The sequence below is a fragment of the Microplitis demolitor genome, chromosome 4, assembly GCF_026212275.2.
Source record: "Microplitis demolitor isolate Queensland-Clemson2020A chromosome 4, iyMicDemo2.1a, whole genome shotgun sequence".
Lineage (NCBI taxonomy): Eukaryota > Metazoa > Arthropoda > Insecta > Hymenoptera > Braconidae > Microplitis > Microplitis demolitor.
In genome coordinates, this window is record NC_068548.1 from 205,833 (window position 1) to 231,846 (window position 26,014).

At 26.2% G+C, this 26,014-nt stretch overlaps 1 protein-coding gene across 3 annotated transcripts; it reads right to left on the reverse strand.

Annotated features, from left to right (window-relative positions):
• Positions 1 to 1,495: 1,495 nt before the first annotated feature.
• LOC103572542 (complexin) lies at positions 1,496 to 25,033 on the reverse strand. Of its 3 annotated transcripts, none has more exons than XM_053738159.1 (5): positions 11,980 to 12,027; positions 7,466 to 7,743; positions 6,856 to 7,019; positions 2,722 to 2,851; positions 1,496 to 2,654 (listed from the first exon to the last, which is right to left on the reverse strand). In XM_053738159.1, exons 3-5 carry the CDS (start codon positions 6,898 to 6,900, stop codon positions 2,581 to 2,583), a joined length of 249 nt encoding a protein of 82 aa, XP_053594134.1. In that variant the 5' UTR covers positions 6,901 to 7,019; positions 7,466 to 7,743; positions 11,980 to 12,027; the 3' UTR covers positions 1,496 to 2,580. The 3 variants fall into 3 exon arrangements, with proteins under 3 accessions (XP_053594134.1, XP_008549406.1, XP_008549405.1); XM_008551183.2 differs by lacking the exons at positions 7,466 to 7,743; positions 11,980 to 12,027 and adding exons at positions 20,047 to 20,176; positions 24,841 to 25,033 and having other exon boundaries at positions 1,501 to 2,654; XM_008551184.2 differs by lacking the exon at positions 7,466 to 7,743 and having other exon boundaries at positions 1,498 to 2,654; positions 11,980 to 12,010.
• Positions 25,034 to 26,014: the final 981 nt, after the last annotated feature.

The window sequence follows — 26,014 nt, forward strand, 5'->3', positions numbered from 1 at the left end:
TTAATGAAATAATTGTTTTATAAAAAAAAATTTAAATAAAAAAAAAATGAAATTAAAAAATAATTAGTTTGAATTTTTGGTGTTGGTTGTTTAGCAGACAATGAGCAGAGCGACATTGACAAGCGTCATGCAATTTTATTATTTTAGAAAGAGAGAGAGAGAGAGAGAGAGAAAGAGAAAGAGAAAGATGAAAAATAAGTTTGATAAAAATGATAGAGAAAGAGAGAGAGAATATAATTTGAAAATTTCATACAAAAAGCCAAAAAAAAAATGTATATATATTTTATGGGTGTGCAAATAATTTCATCAGATATGAGCAGAATTAAAATTTTTGAAATTAGGTTCAATCGCTCCAATTCATATATTATTTGTACACCCTATATATAAATATATGACTAGTATAATCATTCCAGGGACGCATCGATTCGAGGATACAGTTTTCCGTTGAAACTAGATAACATGTCTCTCATGTAAAAAATAAATAAATACTAATTATTAATTATTAATTATCAATAATAACTAACAATATTCGATTAATTAATAATAATTAATTATTAAATACTAATAGATAATAACTATCAACTAATGACATCTTAAATATAAATAAAAAGCGTGCAATTATCTAGCATTGTTCATATCAACTATAACAATATATATATTAAACATAATTATCAATTGTAAAAAAAAATAAATTAATAAATTAATGACATTTATACATACAATCTCTCATCTCTCTCCATCTTTACAATCATTTACACTTTTTTTATTAAATTTCACGGACTTGCCAAACATTCAAAACTCGGGTCAATTTTTTATTTTTTTTTTTTTATTTTTTGAATTCATAATAATTATCATTATGTTAAAATAATAATAACAATAGCTTTTTTATTATTTGTAGAATATATAAGGCATGCATCCGCTCGGTGAGTTTTCTTCCATTTAAGTAAATAAATTAATTTATTAATTAATAATAAATATAATAATAATAACCGGAAGATAATGCTCACCTATCAACACTATAATTTATTTATTTTTTTTTTTTTTATCATTATTATTGATTATTAATTAATAACTTTAACAAGTGCCTCGACATGCGTGTCAGCTAGAAATACAGGCAACAAAAAATTCACCTAAAACATTTTACACAATTTTTTTTGTGCAAAAGCCTGTTATTAATTTTTTTTTTTTTTTTTTTTTGTTTTTTTTTTTTTATATGGGGAATAGGAAAAAAGGGGAATAGGAAATTTTTATCAGATTTTTAATTCTCATCAATGGCCCTGTGTCCCTACCTAATAAATTATTAATATTATCACTAATTTTTTTTTTTTGAAATTTTTTTTTTTTTTTGTTCAAATATTCAAACAGCCGTTGAACGGTTCAACAACTACATAACTTGCTAAATATTTAATGGGTACTAATTTATTATTATTATTATTATTTTTTTGTAATTATTAAAAACTCAAATTGTTGTTATTATTATTTAGTAATTAATTAATCCTCGTTGTTTAATAATACGAGGAAAATGAGTCCCTTCGATGCTTAAATTATTATTATTATTATTAATTTTTATTTGTTATATTTATCAATCGTCAAATTTAAATAATTATTATTAAAAGCATGTCAATGTCATTAAATTTAAAGAAATGAGTAAATTATAATTATTTTATGTCTGCTAAAACAATTAAGTTCTTTTATCAATCGATAGAAATTTTAAACTCTTTCTTTTCTTTTTCATTCTTATCCTCATTTCTTCTATTATTAATTTCCTTTTTTTTTTTTTGATATATATATGTAGTAATATATTTAAATCTCAAAGCCCTTTGTTATACTTTACTTAAGTTCTTTAGCTTCTTTCATCTCCTTAAATTTTTTATATTTTTATTTTTATTCATTATTACTTTCTTAAAGTTTCCTTTTTTTGTCTCTCTAATACGCTTTTTACGATCCCTTTGAAATAATTTTAATCTCCTTTAATAAGAATTAATACCGTAGCGTAATTATTATCATTATTTTTAATAAACTTATAAAATTATTTTATTACTTCATTATTAGTTGTAATAAAAAATTAATCTACAATTATTTAATTATATAAAAAATATTTTTTTTAAGAATTTATCTAGGGATTTTTTAACTCCAATATGACTAGATCCTAAATAATATAAACTCTTTTCTTTCTAGTTACTTTTCAAAATTAGACCAGCAACTTTTTAAATAAAATGTTCTGTAATTTTCTAGTATCCCTAGATTACAAAAAAAAATTTTAACATTTTCTGGTACCAAAAAAAAAAATCTAGTAAATTTTTTTAATAAAAATTCAAACAAATAAATAAAATAGACCGAATTTTTGACGATTGTTTTAGTAGTTTTTTTTTGTCTTTTTTTTTTTTTTTTTTATTTAAACCGAAATCAATCGAGCGTACGAGTACTCCTGTATCTCATCTCTATTGGCTGCTAGAGATGATACTATTTAATTAATTACCAGTGATTAATAAAATTATTAACTCTTTATTTTTTGGTTTAGTGACTAGATAATAATTTTTTTTTTTTTTTAATAACAATCACTAGATTTTAATTGGTTACTCATTGCAAGCTACATTTATTTTCAAGTTGTGATTTTATCTCCGTAACATGTGTCTCCAATGTTTGTTTTAATTCTAGAAAATATTTCAACATTTATATATTTATATATAAATTTATATATTTTATAAAAAAAAATCTTACTTGTAAACTCATCTTGTTCTTCAGCTTCAGCTTCCGCTGCTAATTCCTCTGGTGTCTTTTTCTTACGCATCAGAGGATTTGGTTCTTCTTGCGTTATTTCTTGAATTTCTTCACGTTTTTTTATATTATACTGCAATTACAATTTTTTCATACATTAATATCAAAATTTACTTTTAGTCGCAGTCACGTTAAATTTTTAATTAAAATCCTAATTTTTTTTATTTTCAAATTCTATTTATTAGTTGAAAATAATTCAAGCAAAAAGAGGAAAAATTAAAAAAAAAAAAAAAAAAGTTGAAATAATGTTTTAGATAAAAATAAAATAAGAGTTTAATTGAATTGAGGATTTTAATTGGAAAAGAGAGTAAACCACAAATAATTGATTTTTACAATACGAGAGGTCATTTAGCTTTTAAATCACAGCTCCAAAACATGTGTATATATATACATATATATTGTTAACTACAGGTTTCAAGAGTATTTTAGTATTGACTTTCACAAGTAGTAATTAACGTCAGATCCAGTACCGCCACCTTTGACGTATCCACGAGGTTCGACCTCATTTACACTAGTACCATTTGTCTTACTCATGCATGATCGGTTTTATACATATATAATCAAGGGTTTGTTTGAAATAGATCAATTATATACCTCTGTAAAATAAAATCTATGTTTACTTTTTTTTTTTTTTTTAGTCTAGTTCCGAGGCCGGGACTCGAACACTAGACCTCTCGCGTCTCAAACCTTTCAAAGCTTTAGCCCCTAAGGCTACATCGGGTATATATATATATATATATATAAGTACCTACTGGTGATGCCTTCATCCGCTTATTTATTCACCGCCAGTTTAAATTATATGATGTTAATTTTAGAAAGGAATAAAATTGAACCGTTTTCAAATTTTTTTTATAATTCTTATAATACCACATTTTTTACCTTCTTATAAAGTGCATATATAAATATATGAGTATAAAAAAAACCAATTTGTTTTCAACTTACATTTATTAAAATTAATAATTAGATACATAAAAGTATAAATTAGGATAAAAGTAGAGTAATAAAAATATAAATATAACAATTTTGGACTCTACTTTTTCCTTTACATACATAAATATACAGTAATAATTAAATTAGTAAATAAACTAAAGACTTAATTAAGTAACAATTGGTGAGCGTCTTAAAAGGAGTCAGCCTGACTCTATTAGGAAGTCGCCATATTGAATGCAGGGACTCCCTACTAGAGTCAATTTGACCCCAGTTAAGTTTACTTATTTTTTCTTTACACTTTATTATTATTATTATTATTATTCTTGATGATTTTATTATTTTCATCATCTTGTTTGTATTTAATTATCTTTCGTTGCCTCTTCTTTGGTCCCATGTCTCCAATTTCGCTTATTAATCCTTAATAATTATTTTATGTAACACGAAATAAAAAAAGTAATAGAATTTTTTTTTTGCTCAATTGTGGTATTAAAAGAATTTATAAAAAAAAAATAATAAATTTCTTTATGAAATACAAACACTTGTCTTTTGTGTTAAAAAAAAATATATCAAAACATTCTTGAGTTTTAAATCCTGACGGAATAATTCCGTTGAAAAAAAATAAAGTTTTTTTTTTGTGTTGTATGAGTGTATAACGTACGTTACGCCGCACTGCGGACATCATCCCCTCTTAACTTTATTCACCAAATGTGTTCTATTTGTGTGAGTATACAATGGGTGAAAGATATAGAGTGAAAAAGAGAGAAAGTTTGAACAATGAGCAAAAAGCTTTTTGTTTGTTTTATTTTTATTTAAATTAAATATTATTTTTTAGTTTTGTAAATTAATATTTCACGAATTATTTATTTAATAATAATAATCATTAGTATGTATTCATGTTCACATAAATATTGTGTGGTTTGTAAAAAAAAATAATTTGAATTCTTGTTAAAAAAAAAATAAAAATTCTTCAGTCAAATATTCAACTTTTGAATTGAGGGGTAGAAATATTTATTTTCATAAAATCATATTCTTCGTTCGAAACATTCTTGTTTTAATTCAAGAAATTCAAATTTTTTCGAAAAATAAAACCGCGAACCCAGACCGGGATTCGAACTCAGGCCGATTTGGTATCTAGTAAAGCGTTCTCCCGATGCGCTAATATGAATATTTTCAACTCGACCCATCTCTCCCATGAAAATTTCATTTACACATAATTATTTTACAGCCGGAATTGAATTTTCCAACGAAAATATATTTATATATAAATTTACAAAAATTTTTTGGTGAAATAAAATTACGCTATAATAAAAATTTCCTGAACAACCTAGATCACCAATGGAGGGTTGAAATAATAAATGTTTACGATGAAATAATAAAGATGGATATCTATTTTCCTGCGACATTGAACGATCCTAGCTGTTTATAGTGAAAATTTATTGTTTGCCGTCATAAAAAGTTTATGGTTATGTTTTAATATAAAGGATAAAAATGAATATCAAACATGTAAATAATAAAACAAAGTACTGAGAAATGAAACAAATTAAGAGAGTATTAAAACCATGTAATTATACTTTACTTTTATTATACTAAACATTAAATAGAAATAAAAAATGATAAAATTTAGTGAAAGCGTAATAATAATTACTGTAATAAATTTTATAAGTCATTGTTACAAAAAATATAACTATCATATATATTATAGTCATATATATGAACGCGGAATAGACTGGGGTACTATGGGCAATTTCTACCCAATTTCAAGTTGATTTTAAATTTAAGAGCAAAATATCGTATTGGGTATATAACAATATTTAAAGTAATCCAAAGTGTACTTAGTACTTGATACTTGAAAAAAAAAAAAATGTTTTTAATCAACTATCGATTGAAACTCGATGAGTGTTATCAAAGAAAATGGATGAAAAAAATTTTGAACAAACAACAATAATGAAACACGAGTTTTTAATTAGTCTAAGAGCACTATTGTTTAATTAAATAAATCTATATAAGATAGGGTAGGATATATATGTGATATAATCCATGGCCAAAAGAAAGCACTTCTCATCTTATATTTTTAAATATAAATAACTTTGGTAATTAATCCCGCGGGTATTGACTAATCAGAAATTGCGAGATAGTAAAACATAATAATAATAATAATAATAATCTGATGAAAAAATAATAGTATCATCGCGTATACAATGAAAATCAACACAAAAGATTCACAAAAAATTAACAAAGATGGCGGTTTTTTAATTAGTGCTTTGTTTATTTGTTCGCTCATTTTTCTTTATTTCTGTTTACGAATAGGCTGCAAATGACATCAGGAATTTTTCAATAGAAATTTTTTATATTGTTTTTCATATATAATATTATGATTAATTGTAAGATAATGAATCATATATGCGAGGTTCAAGTGGTGATAAAAAATGAAAATTTCCCTGGAAAAATGAATCAGATAAACTCATATAATTCATTTTTCACAGAAGTAACCAATTTTGATAACAACTTGATCGAATCCAATAAATTACAATCAAAATTTCTATCTATTGTTATCGATTATCTAAATTTAGTAATAATCGATATAAATAATTTAAAGTATTTCGATAATTGAATTTGATTAGTAGTGGTTAAATATGATGAAGATATATTAAAAAGGTGTTAGACAAAATTAACTTGAACCTAAATTAGTTTGAGCATGTGAAAATCAAGTGTACATACTTAAGCCCTAACCCAAATTACATACATACATTTATATGATATATCGAGCTTTTATGTAGATATATAATATATATGTATTGGTAATGGTAATGTATATACTTTATGGAAAATGTCAAAGAAACTTTTGATGCGAATTTAGTTAAATGCTGAGGGTAAAACTGTCAAAGGGGCATAGCACATGCTTCAGGATATTAATGGTCATACTATATATCGCAATATATATATATAGATATTTTGTATTCTCATATCTCTTTTGATGTTTTTTTAACCTCTTTTACTTTTTCACTGCTCTAGTAATTAAACTTTCATGAGCTAGTGAAATTTCATGAAATTCGTCTACATTATATGGATATATATATAATGTAATAATTGTATATAGTATATAAATTTAAAAAATAAAAAATATAATTAAGTATTTATTTACTTTACCTTATCTCGAATTTCTTGTCGCATTTTTTCTCTCTCTTCTTCCATCTTGCGATGTTTTTCCTTACGCCTGTCTTCGGCTTCCTTAATTGCCTCAAGCCGTTCTCTCTCGGCCTCTTCTTCCTTTTCCTTGTCATCATCATCGCCACCTTCACCGCCAACCGCCCCTATAAAAAATTATTCAAACAACAGAACATGAGTAATGGAATTTTATTTTTTATTAATCTTCGATTACCATCACAAATTTTATAAAATAAAGTCATTTTAACAAAACTAGTCCTTAATTTTTTATTTAAATTTTTAAAATCTTATCACAATGTTACCCTATAAAAAAAAATCCATGTAGGAATGGTAGCATAGATTCCTATATAAATTCTTCTTAGAGAATCTGGATACCCACAGTTTCCTAAGCCCTACATGTACTTTCTCATACAATCCTACATGGATTTTTTTAATAAGGTATGAAATTTTTTATATTAAAAATTAAAATATGCGGTAACCCAAAATTAATTAATGAAAATTTTTAATTTACCATTATTGTTATTATTATAGAAATTTTTGTTATAAAATATATAATTAAAATCAATCTCTTGTTAATTCTAATTATACGTACCTTATATTAAATGATTAAATATATTGAGATAATTGTACGTAAATGCGTGTATACGGGAATGTTATTAGGACACGCGGTGTCATTTAGGGCCCGATGATAGTAAGACGTCAATATCTGAGAGGAGAAATTCGGCAAGCGCGTGTAAGCTTCTGTTAATGGATGTCACCCGCGAGGATTGACCCAGTAACGACCTTGCTCAACGCAAACCTTGCTCCTCGACCTCGTTTGTTCGATGACCTCCAAATTAGTCCCAGAGTATCCCAGATGAATGTTTGGCCCTTAAGGGATTTACCGTCAAGCTTATTTTATTCATTCATTCATTCACTTTTTTTTTTTTTTTTTTTTTTTTTTTTTTTTGCATTCAAAATAATAAATTTTCTCATTTTTTAAAACCCCGGAAAAAAAAATATAATTTCAAATTAATAGTAGTATTTTTTTTTAATCAGCAGAGCATACGATAAAAATGTCAGATTGTCACAGGCAGAGTAGATAGAGTGTTTTTTTTTTTTATATTGATCCCAAAGCCCGATATATTCCTCGAGAAAACATTGAAAAAAGAATAGAATAGAAGGGATTGGAACAACAGTTTTATCGACTGCATACATATATACATATATGTGTGTGTGTGTGTGTATATTTTAGTATTTTTTGCACTAGATCTAGTGTACAATTGAAAAACAACGTTGACAAATGATTCCCATCAGCTAACCTACGACATTTTTCTTTTATCGATACAGCAGAAAAAAAATGCTAACCTAAATTTAACGGGATTCAAATTTTTTTTTTACCATTTTTTATTTATACTAATATTTTTTTTATTATGTCCTGAGGATTTATGAACATAAATATGATTGATAAACACTTTGGGTAGAAATTTATCAACTATAAGGACAAAAATACTTATATACTTTTTTTTATAATGGTGCGCTTTGAAACAATTGAAAAATAGGCCGATTTGAGACATTCTTAGACAATATTTCCGCCCCATGTTTTTTATGTTTGATAATTTTGATAGAAAAAACGAATCATACATGCCCATATATAGAAATTGACCGTATATGATTCATATATAAAGACCAAAAAATTTAAAATTAGAATTTCTTTGTTAAAAAAATTTTATCTCCGATTTTTGAGAGACATTTGAATGAATAAATGTTACTCGATATTATTTTTACTTTCAAGGACATGAATATAAAATTATATAGTTAATTGAGAAACTGAAGAAAATTCTAATTATAAATGGAGTTATTATTAAAAATAATTAAAATTTAACCATTTTCTTTATTTCCAGATTTAAAAAAGAGGTTTGTATTGATCAAATGTTACTAGGCATTATTTTTAGTCAAGGACAGGGGACTCGGAGATTGAATAAAAATTGCCCGGTTATTTTAAAAAATCAAAGGCGGCCTATTTATAAAAATACTTATTTTCTGCACCTTCATGAAAATTTTCCAATATCATTTTTACCGAAATCTATATTTTTAAATTTTCAAGATACAAATCATCAGATTGAAATCGAGAAAGTTTCTTATTTCGTGACAGTTTCATTAAATTATGGGATTAATTTCCCAGTGCACAAGAAATATTTTCATATTTTTTTTTCTTACTAAACTTTTATCGATGTCTAGATTTAAAAAAATTTATTGGGCATTAAATTAAACAAAAAAAAAATGTATTATTTACGTCGACTTATTTTCTACAACGAAAATATTTCAAAGCGACTTTCCAACGGTTAATTTACACATTTACTAAAAAAAAATTTTTTTTCTTCTTTACAACTTCTTATACGAGCGTAGAAATTTATTATCACTGTAATTTACATTTCCACTGATAAAACACGATAAAACTTTTCTCATTTATATAAATATTGAGCAATTTATTAGAACGACTTATTTTTGAAAAAAGTATATATATACATTTTACTTTCTTCAACTTTTTCATTTTTTTTTAAAATCGCAAAATTATTCATGATTATGTTATACCAATCTTTAATATATATATATATAAATTTAAAAAAGATTGAAATAGAGATTTAGCATCTTATTCTGTAATCGACATTTCGCTTGGATAACGATCGTATCCCTACTTTTTAATGTCTTTACTTCTATATCCGTCTTGTCGCGAGTTGGTTACTTGACCCAGATAAAAAAAAAAAAAAAAAAAAAAAAAAAAGGAAAAATATAACAAGAAAGCCTATTAACTTTTCTTGTCTAACTATTTTTTACCATTTTATTCTGTTCCTCCATTCCCCTGTTCTTTTATTATATATAATGATACTTTTTTCTTATATATATACTAGGGGTGTGCAAATAGTATGAACTTGCGAATTATTCTTATCGAATCGAACTATTCGATTCGACTAAACCGAATAATTCGAAAATTTTCGAATCACCGCACGCCCTAATCGATATATATTTTATCACTATTGGATAAAAAATAACTTTTAAACTTTTCCAACAAATTTATAAATGAAATTTTTTTTAGCGGTATGTGGTATCAAGGAAGCTGCCTAGTGCAATAAGAAAAGTACTTTGCGCCAACTTTTAAAATTTTCTATCTAAATTATGTCATTTTTTTTATTAAAGTTCGCGGTATTCAGTTAATTTATTTTTATTTCTAGTTTAAATTTTTTTGCAAATAACTCGTAAATCAAATTTTGTATACAAATATCTAGTTGATTTTTATTATTATTTAAAAGCATGTAATGAAAAATGAACCCTGTTAATTTAAATCTCCATTATCGCTTTAGGTTACCAGGCAGCAAAGTTTTAGTTAACTGCCAAATAGTTTCTCAAGATATTTAATATTTTTATATTATAAGTTTACAAGGCACATTTTCAAAGTTAACTTCCTTAGTTGAGTTAAAACTTATTTTTTAAATTTTTAGATAAAAATTCAAATATCACTTTATTTTCTTAAAAATTTGTCAAAAAAATATAAAGTTTTTGTGGCAAAATTATATAAATTTTGTCGAGATAAAAATAAACTTGCACCTGAACCTCGAAAGCCGCAGAAAATAATTAGCGGCTTAGCGCTCTCTTATTTTATAAAAAAAAAAAAAAAAAAAAATTCTTTGATCTGCGGTTTGTGTAAAATGTAAAATGTTTATTAAATTTAAAAAATAAAAAGGAAATTGAATTTAAATTAAATGACAAACTTTTAATAAACTAGTCTGTTAGGAAATCCTCTCTCAGGTGCAAGCAGTGCAAGTTATCAGAATTGGTGATTGGATAGTTAGAATGTCCGTTCAATTTCACTTTTTTTTCTTCTTTCTCTTTAACATCCCCTTTTCTCTTTACTTTTTTTTTCTGCTAGATTTTCTCTTTTATTTTCTCATCATCCGCGTTTTCATTTTCCTTTTTATTTTACACACCTGACTCATTCTTACAGAGTTTAAATGCAGATTAAATTCCCACAAATCGATTTTCCAGCTGCCAATCTCAATAATTTCATCAATTTCACATAAACTTTATAATTTAAATTTACCTCTATTTTTTCAAATTTTGAATTTTATAAAAAAGTTAAATCCGGGAAACTGCCATTAAAAATTAATATCAATAGTATGTTATTTTTTGTAAGAAATAAAATGAGGTAAGTTGGTTCTCGACCGCGGCCTCTCAGAAATAAAATATTAATAAATAACTGATAATTAAATTAAATCGTTAATGTAATTTCAATGGCGTCGCGGTAGTAGTCATAGAAATCGATCGCATCGCTGCTGCAGCAACGGTAATATAAAATGACGTTGCCTGTGGACTTGCGCGGATGATGCTGTCAAGAGGCTTCATCTTGTTCGAACAAGTAAAAAAAAAAATAATAATAATATAATATTTGTCTCTTATCTTTCCCTTAACTTTCCATAAACGATGACAAAAAAAATTGATACAAACCCTCACAACAAAATAAATAAAAATATAAAGTTTCCTTTATAAAGTATTTTATTTAAGTTTATTTTTCATAAGCGGATATAACTCTATTGATATATCTATATATATATTCTATATACATCGACAAACTTTGTTGGAGATACTTCGACAAGTGTAATCAAGATCTATTCATTTCCTATTTATGTATACAAACTTTTTATATACAATATCGTCTTATATATTACTCAATTACATATATATATATATATCCCTTCATTATTGTTATTATTATTAATAGACGGTAAATAATCAACGCATAGTAAGTAATTACGAGTTATATTGCTTGTAAACAAGACAAGATATTAAACTAATTACTAGAATTAATTAACACTTTCTTGTCGCTCTATCATCAAATTTTATTCCCTATATAAATCTGTATAATTATATATATTTTTTTTTATGAAAAAAAATTTTAACGCTTGTGAAAAAATAGTATTTATATTTGTATATAATAAATATGTGAAGATTAAGAAAGATAATGAAGTATTTAAATAGTAGGGATAAGAAAGCATTTAGCAAGCAGCCGTAAGCATCGTCAAATTAAAAAAAAAAAATTTTAATTGAAAATAGTTACGCGTTAAAACATACCCAGAATATCCATGGCAATAGTGTGCCTGCGGTCGTGTTGGTGCCGACAGTAGTACTGGCGTGATAACAGTCAGACATAAACCACCGGCACGATACAAATAAATTTACCGCGCATGTCGCACTGCGCATCTTATCCCCCCACTTTTGGTTCAGTCGCGACGAACCCACTTTCGGGATTTCCATCCCTACTCTTTGCGTTTTTTATCCCTACTACTAAGCACCTTATCCCCACTTACGAGTTTTTAATCCCTACTCTTAAAAATTTACCCCCACTATACCGAGCGTTACTTCCTTCGCGTAACATACCCCCCCCCCTTGAAAACTTTTTATCCCCTCTATTAATTCTTAGTCTTATTCATTAAACGAATTTTTTATTCGTCTAGATTTTTATTAGTTTTGTAATTAAAATATTTATTATTCAATAAATAAATTATTATTGATTTTTAATTTTATTTTCTTTTATATTAATTACAGATGGGGAGTAAATAATAAATTATAAATAGTTGAGGTAATCTCATTTTTTTTTTCATTAGTTTCTTTATTTTTTCCTTTCGTATTCACCAGAGGGTTGATAAATATAACCGAGCGTTGAATAATGCAGCTCATGTATTATATATATACACATGAACGAATAACACGAGCTAAGTAATCTTGAAAAACACTACCAACAATCTTGTATCACTGATTTCTTTAAATTTTGTATTTTGTTACTTTTAAATTTAAGCTATTTTATAAATAAAAGAATTTTCTTATTCTCTTTATTCATTTTTTTTATAAATTTTGAAAATTGAGTTTACATGTACACAAAAATGTTATATATATGTTCCTAATATGAAAATTGGCCTTATATTCCCCATATATGACAATTTTAGTGATATATACAATATATATGATCCAATTATAAGAATAAACCATAAGTCCGAATTATATGATTTATATATGACATTTTTGACCATATAGGCTATATGTATGATCCAAATATACAAATTGTTCATATATTTCATATATATAAATCATATATATGAGCCACATATATGTTCATATGATTTAATATTTCCATTAAATCGTGATATATATTTTAAATGAAAAAATAATAATAACATTAAATAAGTATATTAGTTACAGGTTACGGATATATTATTTGAACCATATATTTATTATTCGACAGCGAATTGGTTAATAGCCGAGATAAAACCAATAGAATGAATAAAAAAAAAATTTTTAAAATCGAATCCCACGAATTAATTGTCCGCCTGATTACTCATACTTTTATTATTATGTACAATAATATAGAGCTTATGTATGATTGTACATAGGTAAGATAAGGACACTATATGTAATAATTATCAAGCAGACAATAAAGTCGGGACTATTATAATACACAGCGTATGACGCATTGGTGCATCAATAACCTGTGTAATCTAAAATTATCGTTTAATTATGTAATACTCAACATCATACATTGTGATGTAACAGTGTATAGTAAATATGTTTAATTAAATTATTTTTCAATATCCATATAAACTTTATCGAATATTGTAAATCTCAATATTCATCAAATTAATATACGTTATACATTAAACAATAATCTACTTAAATTTTCAGCGAAACTTTTTTTTTATTCAAATTTTCAATAGCAAAATTCAGTTACCATAAAAAAAATAATACGGCCCATTTTACCTCAATTAAATTTTTTTTATAAAAAACCATAAATTCAAAATGTCAGACTTGAATGTCACAATTTTGATTTAAGTGATAATAGTAAACGTTTAATCGGGCCTCAGTAGTCTTGTATGAGATCCCTATAAAAAAAACTATATAGGATTATATGGGAATCTAAGACACTGCGTACCTGGATTTCCATATGGATTTTTAAGATTCCCATGGAAAAAAATATTAAAAATCCACATAGGAATCCCTACTAGATTCTCATGTGGATTTCCATGGGAATTCACGTAAGAATTCATATGAGAATCTTTATGGGAATCTAAGCTGGATTCCCATGTGGATTTTTTTCATAGGAATTCAATAAAATTCGTACATAAAATATCTATTTTTATGACATTATGCAATAGAACATCTATATATATATATATATAAAATTGTACAAGTTTTTTAAAAAAATATATGTATGACACTTTGTAATATCGACATTACAGTAGTTGTTAAAATGTTCAATATAAATGTCTTTATATATAAATATATATTTGAGCGTTTTCAACGTGTATGTTTTGTATAAAGAGTGTGATTTCTCACTTCTATCCGACTTTTTCACTGGATAGCTTTTCCCGTATCGTCTTATCTCAAGGGGATTTACGCCAAAGGAATTTATGGAGCAACCTGATGATAACAACTACAATCTATCTTTATTATAAATATTTTCGTTTAAATAAAAATAAATTATTTAAAAAATATAATTTTTTTTCTTCTTCCACTTGAAGTACATAATTTTATCGTAGTTTAACAGCTGCACAATTATCTGCCGCTACATTTATCCAAGCTCCCTTAACTTATGCTTGTATTATGTTACATATATTTATATATATAAAGGATGGGCTTATATATATATGTTATATATCCACAAGCCTTCGTTACGTTCAAACCTGCGGAAACGCGATATGCAATGGATGACAAGTTTAGTGGACGGTATACTTGTATATATATATATATATTGAAAAATGTCGAGTGTATTTTACACTTGAGTGAAATTCAATTTTCAACTTTCATTGTTTTTTTTTTTTTTTTTTTTTACTTATTATTTAATTTTCAAAAGCTGTCAATTTTCATTGGTAAAAATTGACATTATTTTCGGAAAAAAGATAAATTTTCCTTATGTAGTTGAGGTTTTTAATTGTAAAAGTACAAATAGGAAGAAGAATAATAAGAAAGAGAAGGATGGAAATAAAAAATAAATAGGAATCAGAAGAATGAGTTAGAAAATGAGATAAAGTAAGAAAGTTACCGTTGACTATTTCCTAAAGAGTCTACGATCGAACGAAGCCACTCAGTCAATTGGAACCCTGTAGCACTTGACTTTTAAGAGCATTCTGCGATTTCCAATTTTTCACCTCACAGAACTCACGAGACATGGACTAGACTCTTATGTGATGAAAAGACTATATATATGAGAAAGTGTTGACGGTAATTCTTTCCGAGTGCTCTTTAATCGCTTAAGCCAACTTCTAAACTAATGTCAAAATAAAATTTACTAAATAAATACATGATTTCATTTTCTTTTAATTATTTTATTATTTTTTCACAACAACTTTTTTTTTCAAAATTTTGTTATCTGAATTATTTAAAAGTCCGAGGTAACATGGGCCATTATAGATTTTTTTTGACTGACCAATTTTACCTCAGACTTGGGTCTTAAAAATTTGGAGGTCGTAAATCGAGCATTTTAAAAAAAAAAAAAGTTTTTAAAAAATTTCTTATTTTGGCTTTTAGATAAATTTGAATATTTATCCTTTGATATTTTAATTGAAGGAGAATTAATTAAATTAATGTATTTATTTAGTGTATTTACATGGGATTGTGTGGTATTTGGTCACATGTTTGCGTAGGTCTTGAATTATGTACAAGATGACAATTAATTAGCAAATACGTAATATTTACTTGGGATTGTTATTTGACATAAATACTTACAATTTTGATACATTTATATATGAATTCTTTGACAATACAGCCTCATTGACTTTTAATGTTATTTGTATATTTTTTTATTTTCATTAATTACGATATTTAATTAATGATCCAGTGATGGAGATTAAAATAATTAATAAGAATTTATATCATAAGATTTTAATAAAAATACCATTAAATAAAGATGGTTTTATCAATTTATAAATATATATCGCTATTTTCTATTGGTATATATATTTTAATTTATGATGTACATACACATATATATATACAATATGAGTCGATATAAAAATACTAGAAGCCCATTAATCATATTCTCTATTCTCGGCATCTTCGTATAAGCGCTTTTGTGTAGTCTTGAAACAAATGACCTTTTTTCATCATTCTTCATTTCATTAGAGCTACATTTAATTTTCACGCAAAGAAGCTTTAGCTTTCATTTTCAGTTTTTTTTTTTTTTTTTTTATTAATAAAAAAAAAATAAGAATTAAATAAGAAAAATCATCCTATCTGATCATATATGCTCATAAATACTTATATATGCTAATATGTGGTTGTATATGCTCATGTATAATCATATATGATCATATAGAATCATTTTTCGTCACATTTATCAATTGTAAGTATCTGTAGATTTAAAAATATGATCTTACTTGATCATATATGATAAAATTTCAACATACGTGATCATATGAACTCACATGTGATCATATATGGTTATATCCCTCTATTTTTCATGAGCATGTTGGTTATTAAAAATTCTTTTTTGTCAATTTCTACAGGCGCCAAATGCACGAATAAAAAAATTTGTCTTTAACATTTTAAATCACTTGGCTTATGTTAATTCAAAGTAATTTTTTTTTTCTCGTGCAAATAAATAAGATACTAAGTAAATAATAAATTAATAGAGTACAAAGGAGACTTAAATGTCCTGTAATTTGCTGAGCTTAATCATTGTAAGTGAAAATGTAAATTTAGTAAGAGTAACACGACAAATAAGAGAGTGAAGAATTAAATAAAGAGATGAAAAAAAAAAAAAAAAATAAAATAAACAGAGTAATAGAATAGAATAGAATAATAATTTAACAATGAGAAAGACAGTAAAATACAGAGAAATAATAATAAGAAAAAAAAAAAAGATAAAATTTAGTGTAGTAGTGAGGGAGTGAAAAAAAAATTACAATTTCAAATGTAATTTCTTTTCGGATGTTAAAGATCATGAAGGTTGACACCATAAAATCACTACAACATCTCGTATATTTTTCAAAAACTTTTTCCGCAAGGTCTTTTCTTTTCTGCTCTATTTTTTATCCTCTACTTTTTTTCTCTTACGCTATTGTATTATCGGGATTAAATGACTTGGAAAGAAGATCGACAAGTTTTCGAACTTTTTTTTTTTTTTTTTTTTTTTTTTTCTATTTAACAAAAGGATATTATTAAATTAATTAAATCTTTCTAAGTCATTTCTTCGATCTAAATTTATTTTTTATAGTAAATTTAATTATTACATTTCTTTTACGTATTTCCTTAACGAGTTGAACATGGGAATGAAATTTGAATTTAGATAACATTGAATTTTTAAATTAATTTTCTGTTTAATTATTAACCAATATCGTGTTTCAGTTGACAGCCGCGATGTCCCAACCAAATATATACTTAGTATATATGTGGTGTGTATTATTAACTGATTAGTAGAATGTAAAATATTGACAGTTTAAATTTTCGTTCCAGACACTCGGGGATTGAGAAAAAAAAAAAGTTTGTCAATCCGGACATGACAGCAAAAAATTTTAAATTTAAATAAAATAAAATTTCTAAAAGTTGAAAAAATTAAAACTCAAAATTATCGAAATAGTCACAAATTTCGAGCTTCTGCATGTCGACTTTTTTTAAAAATATTTCTTATTATTTTTTTCACAAACTTAATTATGCTCGTACTTATTTATTATTATAATTATTACTGACTTTCTTACTGAACGTTAACGTTTTCCAAACACGGATCTTAAAAATTTAGGGCTAATTTAATCGCTGTTCTAGATCTTGTCATGAATTAATTATTTTTATCTTTTTCTACAAACCTTTAATTATTTAATCGATACTAATAAAAAGAAAAAAAAAATATGAAATTTATTTCAATGAAAAAATATTAAATAAAATAATTTACTCGTCGCCTCTTAATAATTCCAATTAATATAAAAGTATGTTCATCATATATTTATTTATTATGTCCAATTAAATAAATAAATAATAACCGCAACATATATTTGATATAAATAAATTTATTAATGTATCGATTTTAATGTCTGCTATATATTGTGGCAATATTTCATTGACATTTATAGAACGAGGACAGTAAGAAATATAAATACATAGATGTCAGTATAAAATTTTTATATATTTAATATTAATATTTATACCGTAAATTTTATATTTTTTAAAAATTATTTATTTTTTTACGTAACTATTATTTTTGCACCCTCAAGAAATTTTTTTTGTCGACTATATCGCGGGTAAAATAAATTGTCAACTTTACAATGAAGAAAAGTGGTTATACTACTGTCGAGTCACGTAATCTTCGATAGATAATATATATCACAAATCATGATATAAATTATTGTGAAAAAAAAAGTCTTATATATTTTTTTTCTCATTAAAAAAAAAGAAATTTAGATGATTATGCAAAATTTCGATTTGAAAAATTTAAAATAAAAAAATTTATCGTTTCTTTTTCGGGATTTTACTAGTTGGTAAAATATTTAAGTAATGAAAGAAATGTTTAATTAAAGACTTTTAAATATCGAATTAAAATAAATGAAATTCTTATAATGAAAAAATGTTTAATTAAAAAAAGTAAGTAATAAAATGGATGAGAAAGAATGTTAATAAATATAATAATTATAATATTAAGTTGATATAAATAGTGTTTTTTATTAATTCCTTAAATGGTGATGATGAATAGGATTTTATAGTATTATACGAAAAAGGTAAATATCTATTTGAGCGCATGCCTGAACGCGTAATTTAACGTTAGCGGGTCGGTAGGAATGTCATTTTCACCCTCATTCACAAGACTATATTAAGGATTCCACCTCGTCGGACGTTCCACAAGGTTCACCTAGGCCACATAAAAGGGGAAACAAAACTGGGGTGGGTTTGAAAAACCCAAGGGATATAAAAGCCCGTAAGAATGAGTGAAAATAAGTATATAGAGATAGAAAAATAGAGAAAATTTATAACTACAGATCGTTCAGAAACTATTCTATAGGTATATGACTCTGTTCTTGCTCTGGTAAATGAGCATTCAAAGCATTTCAATTCCTTCTTTTATATTATGTCGTCTACAACACCCTTCTCTCTGATATACCACTTAGCTTCAGGCGAAAAGGGAGTCACGACCAAAAGAGAAAGAAAAAGAAAGAATATATTAGAGGAACTGAAAAATCTTCAACACGCTCTGTATATGACGCAGGTTATTAACTTTCAATTGACGTGACCGTTTTTATATTTTTCTCTGACAGCAACCAGTTCCTTTTACTATTTTTTTTATTTTTACCGACAAATAAGAAAAAAAGAAATCATGGAATTGTCAATTCAAATGGCAAAAGTATGTTTAATATATAAGTCAGGATATTCATTTTTAATAGATTTTTTTTTAACCTCTAGAGCTTTTTGCTGTTCAATTAACTAAATTTAAATAGTTTATAAATTATTCACACTTCGAACGCAAAGCGGAGTTACCTAGTGCTCTACTGTCACCAAATTTCAATAATTTTTTTAGATGATTCGGAAAATGCTTAGCGAAATAGAGTATAAAGTATCACAAATGACCAAACTGGAACTCTCGGATAAAAAATATAAAGTAGAGTCTCAGAAAAAAATCACTCTATTAAATGACAGTTTCGATAAATAATTCCGTCGTAGAAATCCACAAATCGATTAAGAGTCCATTAGATTTTCATCAATTCATTAATTATTTTTTGTCTTAAAAATAAAAAAATATATTCCGACATCTCGACATGGGCAATACATAAAATATGACTATTTATCTGCAGGTTATCGGAAAACAACATTTTTATTTATATTTTATCCAGAGCTTTAAGATTTTAAAAAAAAAATTCATAAATCTGAGAGTCGTAAAAAAAAGTTTGAATGACCATTCGCGAATTATTAATCCGATTAGTCAAAAAAAAGGTTATTAAGTCTTTTTAAATTATCGAGTAAATCTCTTGGGGTGTGCACAAGCTTCTCTTCTGTCAATCCTCCTCTCATCGTGTCTTTATTACATATATATATAGATATTTAACGGAATTTACAGAAGCGGTTTATTAAAATCTCCCTCAATTACAATCGACATACGTAACAATTCACTATCATCATTGTTGTCATCATTGTCATCATCTTATAATTTTAAAAAAAAGTACTTACCCTTAACGGCATTCAATTTATTTCCAACCATCTGCTTTGCCACAAACGCCGCCATTTTTTATTCTTTTTATACTTTTTCTTGTTAACTTGTTTAAAACTTATTTATTTAATAGTTAACACCCCGTGTTATCTGAAATAATAAATTTTAACAATAATTAGCCATTTTATTTCTATTTTAAATATTAATATCATTTATGGAGCATATCTGGTTATAAATGATACATTTTTATCAAATTTTTTATATTTTTATCTACAGTAATGTGTGTTGATAAATTTTTTATGTTTAAAATACCGAAAAATTGTCATAGTACACAAGGATCCGATAGTACGGAAAAAGTTTCTCAACAAAGAAATAAAATATAAAGAAAGAGGATTGACAAACAAAGTCATTGGGGAAAAATTCTCAGTGGGATTGGATGTCAGAGAAAGAAAAAAAAAATACCAGAAAAAAAAACCATACTATTGGATATAGAAACAAGAGAAATACAGAATGTTAGAGATCGATAAAGAAACTATATAAACCAAAGAGTCTCAAGTCCAAGCTAAATCATATATATATATATATGTATAAAAAGAGAGAACTATATTGACGCCAGAGTTTCCACTTTCTAACATTAAGACGTCGCGACATCCAAGATATATATATATATATATATATATGGTTATCAGTGAAAGCTTGATTTTCCAACACAACGTATGTCAACATCAACCCCTATTTTCGCTCTCTTGCAGCTTCAATACTCTAGCCCATTTAGACCCTTGAGTAATCAAGCACTAACCAAAGGGAAAATTGTTAAAATTGCCTATCTTCCTCTTTATTATTATTTTTTTTTCTTTCCACTAGGCATTTATTTATTTTGTTGTACTACAGGCGATCGGTAATCAACGATCGATATAACATTTTTTTTTGCATGCTTTCATAAACGAGAATATTAAAGCTTATGCTTGATATATAACTAAATATCCAAGTAACTATATACATATACATATATACACTTTTTTTTATATATTTGTGGATGTGTAAAGTATAAGTATATGTGTAGTGGGTATATCTAATAATATCGAGAAAATCGATACGGCTTTATACTTGCTATTCACGTTATTGTGTGCGGTAAATTTTAACCTCGAGTTTAATATTTTATTAATTTTTTTTTATTTATCTATACATTTTTTTATCTCTAAATATAGAGCACAAAATACTATATTTTTACTTAAGATATTTTTATTGCTTTTTTTATAGACCCAAGATATTGAATTTTTCAGCATGAAATTTTTACTTTCAATAAAATTCTTAGATTTTAAATTTTTTATTCCATGGAACTGGATACTTGCATTACTATGATAAAATTTTTTGCGTATACAGATTTTTGGATTCTTTGGATCCCCATGGGAAATTGTTGTAAAAGACTACATAGAAATCCATACTGGTTTCTCATATGGATTTGGGATGCTGTGGATTCCTATGGAAAACCATGTGGTAAATTATCCTAAAGTGACATATGGGAATCTAAAGCTGGATTTTTTTGATAAGGTATATTTTGTATAAAAAAAATAAAAAATATCAGATTCATAAGTGACTTTGATTGTTCATTAGATGTAGATAACCTTTCGATTAAACTATATAGAGTTGATAAAGTAAAGTTTGTTTTCGTCCGATGAACAAACTTATAACTTATAACTTGTAAGTTTGTGATGAAATTATTAGTTTCGAAACTGTCATCGTATCAAAGGTACATAAACAAGGCAAAGACGAATATGATGATGAACGGGGTTAAAAGTAAAGAATTATCAATTAAATTCACTTTATCATGCTATTAAATTAATATCATAAATTTCATTTCAATTAACTCTATATTGTTTGATACAATATAGCGACATCTGTTCCTAAAGATATATATAGATATATAGATGTAAAAATAGTAGTTAGAAATTAGTGTATTTGACACATGAGTGTTATCTAATATGATAACATTCTGTTGGCTGACATCAAAAGCTGTCAAGAGTATTCCGGAGATATATAATATTATATGTAAACGTTGGGTTGCTACCATAGAGAATAGGTTATGTAAAACGTTTCTTTGTCTATTGTCTAGTTAATTAAATGGATAAAGTAGCATTCTGTTACTTCAGACATTTTGTCTTTCTGACAGTGGAATATGAACATATTATTTTTCCTTTGTGTTAATTTTTAACATTATCCATTTTATGTCTCGACTCTATTTCATTTTATTCAATTTTACTCATTTACAAACAATGTGTTGGTAAACATTGTTTCATATGTATTTCGAGACATGTTAACAGTAAAAATAGAAAATAGTTTCGGATTAAACCAATAAACAGAAGTTTGTTTGACATAAAACGCTCATTTTTTTTTCTTTTCATTTTAGTTTGTATGCAAATAAAGTATTGATTTGTTTCGAATCGAAATGTTTCATTAAATTTTATCACAAACTTTTTTAGATATAGTTATAATCTTGCTGCAGACACCGGGAAGCATTAAAAATTTAAGCTTTGCTAAAGATTGTTATTTCGTATCTAAAACATTGTGTAAGCCAATACACAGCTCGTTGATGAAATTCTTTACACATTTCTTGAGCAAAACCCGTGACAGAAATTAAAACAAGAGATAAAGTGACTTTAACTTTCTGCAGCAAATTTTTCCCAAGAAATGTGTAAGGAATTTTATTGACAAGCCATGTGTAAGATTTCTGCAACATTATTTCGTACAATATGTCTTGCAAAAATCTTGCATTGATATCTTGTGCTAAACAGATAAAAGACTTAACCTTTTTCAGTGAGAACATTGGTAAAATATTTATGAAAATTAATATTCAACATAATTCTAAACGTCCTTGACGGTAATAATGAAAGCTAATTGTTTGAGCAATATATTAATTATACATGATTAATAATTAACATGACGAATTTGATAATTCACAGTATAGCCTACATGTTAATAATATTCTAGACAATTTATAGGAGAATTAATATTTCTATTAATTAATTCAAATTTGCATTGTGCAAATACTGGTACCCTCCAAGCCCAGCCTCAGTGTTTGCTCTTTAAATACCAAATCAATTATTCCAAGTGACAATTCAAGAATTTATTTTTAGCGTCAACAATTTTTACCAACAATTGACCACATAGTAAAAATGTTTCTAAATTTTATTGTTCCAAGTCTAGCAACGCTCCATTGAAAATAAATAAGGATAATAATTCACTATTAGAGTACAAAAGTACCAGAAAATGCAACTTTTTCTATTGTCAAAGAATTAGGATCCTCAATTTAAACTTATCTTCAAAAAACGATAAATAAATATTGATAATTTAAATTCATGTCGAAAGCTTTGTTAGCAGCAACTAGCATCTCTTTAATTAAATCGAGCTTCGTATTCTTCGAAAAATTTAATCAACGACTTTGTTTGCTTGCAGAACAAAGTATTTAAATAAAAACATTTCGTTAATATATTCCAGCTTCGTTAGTAACTGCGGTATCTTTTTTATTAAATCCAACTTTGTATTCATCGAAAAAATAAAACAATTTCAATATACTGTTTGTTTGAAAAAAAATATATTTATGTGGGTGTACATGGTGAACCATGTATAGAAAATTTCCACATAGAAATCCGAGTACGTAGAGTCCTCTAAGTATTTTTTTTTATGGGGATTGCCATATAATCCTATATAAATTTTTTTAATGTTTTTTTAAGCCGCATTGTTTCTCAGTTGAAACAACAAAGTCATTGACTTAATAAAATATTAAGTAGAAGATCTGATGGTTGTATCTCATACCCTAACCCCACTTGGCGTAGTTTGTTTGCAATAAATATGACCAAGTGGTAATATACCGATAGCCTAGTGTGTAATATTGCGAGAACTCAAGTTTGTACGCTCGTGTGAAGAACTAGATACGCTTGTATGCACTAAGGCTTTGTATGAACATGCATGAATGCCTCTACTGCTTTTTATCACATACATATATATATATATATATATATATATATATATATATATATACTTATTCTCCCTTAAACCTCCCACTTTACGTTCGCTCCTACTGCTTACCTCTATCCCTCACCCTTGCCACCCACATAAACCCATATGTCTCGTAAAAAAAAAATTACGCCATTTTTTTTTTCTTTTTATTTTTTATCCTCAAGATTAAATGTATTCATAATTCATAACGAGATTTTTGCATATTAAGCTTACATTTTTTTAGTAAGATTTTTTTCATCCTCTGTTTTACGGTACTTTAAAGATTGTTTGACGATAGCCCATCCAAAAGTCACCGAACGTAAAAAAAAAAAAAAAACTTTTATTATAAAACTTTTTTTATTCCATTTCTCACTCGTTTTTTCCCATGCCCTTTAAAACAAAAAAACTTTAACTATTTTTCTTCTCCTTTTTATTTCGTCAATCGCTTAAAAGCCATCTCTCTTCTTATTTTCTTTCTTAAATATTAAAAAAAAAAATTAATTGAAATGAAAAAAAAAAAAAAGTGTTAATGAATAAATTATAGTTTTAATAGCTTCGATCTATACTCTTATCTAATAGAGACCTGAGACATAACTTCATTAACTGTAGTCACCAATTCAATTAAAAATCCATCAACATTTTCTTTATGATCGATTATAAATTTTTAGTTTTTTTTTTTTTTTTAATTAAATGATAAATAAATATTGATCGTCAAAAAAAAATATCAGGTCAAATCATGTATATATATATAAATACATATATATACATATATATATATATATTTTTTTTTTTTTGAACATATATATAAAGGTACTTACCGTTGTTGTTAGCAAGAAATGGCGTAACAGACACGGGTGAAAAAATATTTGTAATAATAATTGAATAACAATAATGTAATTAAAAAAAAACTTAAATAAATAATAATTATAGCGCCTTGTAAAAATAAAGGCGAAAAAAAGGGAATGAAAGTCTCGTAGCAAATAACGGTCTAGTCGTAGACTGAATCCGAGTTGAAACTGAAGAGACAAAGTGTAAAAACGGACGACAGTGGCGCCATTGCGGCCATAATCTACGACGAGTAACGCCAGTCTCGAATCGATCGCCGCCATGTTATAAAAGAAGACGAACAAATACCAACTCGTGTTGGGGTGTAGTAGTAGTTGTGACCGAGTAGTAGGGTTGCTTTTGGCAGTACCCAATGTGCTACTAATTTTTAGGGTAGTTGTGACTACACATATATTTATCTATACATGTGTGTATAGAAGATTTTACATTTGTTTGTATGATTGTTTGGTAGGTTATATGATTTTAGGCAATGCTAGGGGGTTGTTTTAAGCATGTGTATGAGTGTGTGTGCGTTAAGGGAGTCCGTGGGGTAGCCGGAAGAAGACCAAGCGCGGAAAGAGGGTGAGTATGGGTATGTGAGGGAGAGATAGAATTCGAGCTTGACGACTCGACTTTAGCTTCGGTTTCTGTTCGCTGAGGGCGGGGCAACTCCTTGTGCATTGCTCTTTCTATCAAGTCGATGTCTTACTTTACAATATCCTTCTCTTTATTTTTAAACTCTACTGACTCTAGTTGCAGTTCCGCGGAACTTGCTCATGCTTTTTTATTCTCTCATGATCAAGTAGTACTTGGATTCTGACTTAAACCCTTGATGATAATTGCTTTTTATTCCAAATTTGACTTTTTTCTACTTCTCAGAAATTTTATTTTTTCAAGACTTTTTCGATTATTTATTTTTATTAGTTTTCTTTTTGGTTTGTTAAATATTATTATTTTTCAAGTTTTATATTTATAGCCCTATTAAATCTCCGTGTTAATTAAACTTTGTTTTTTTGCTATTAATTACTTTTCCTAAAAAGTATTGTTTTATTAGATATTACTTAATGATTAATTAGGTTATCAATATCTATATTAAGATAATTATATAAAAATTTATATAAAAACATATATTAAATGTATAATTATACGAATTAGATATGATATTAT

Excerpts from the sequence above, each read along its gene's own strand:
- LOC103572542 (XM_008551183.2), bottom strand. The coding sequence starts at position 20,101 with ATGGCGGCGTTTGTGGCAAAGCAGATGGTTGGAAATAAATTGAATGCC. Across the intron at positions 2,852-6,855 it reads GACAAGAAATTCGAGATAAG|TATAATATAAAAAAACGTGA; the intron begins GTAAAGTAAATA and ends TTGTAATTGCAG. Across the intron at positions 2,655-2,721 it reads AGAACAAGATGAGTTTACAA|AATTAAAACAAACATTGGAG; the intron begins GTAAGATTTTTT and ends AATATTTTCTAG.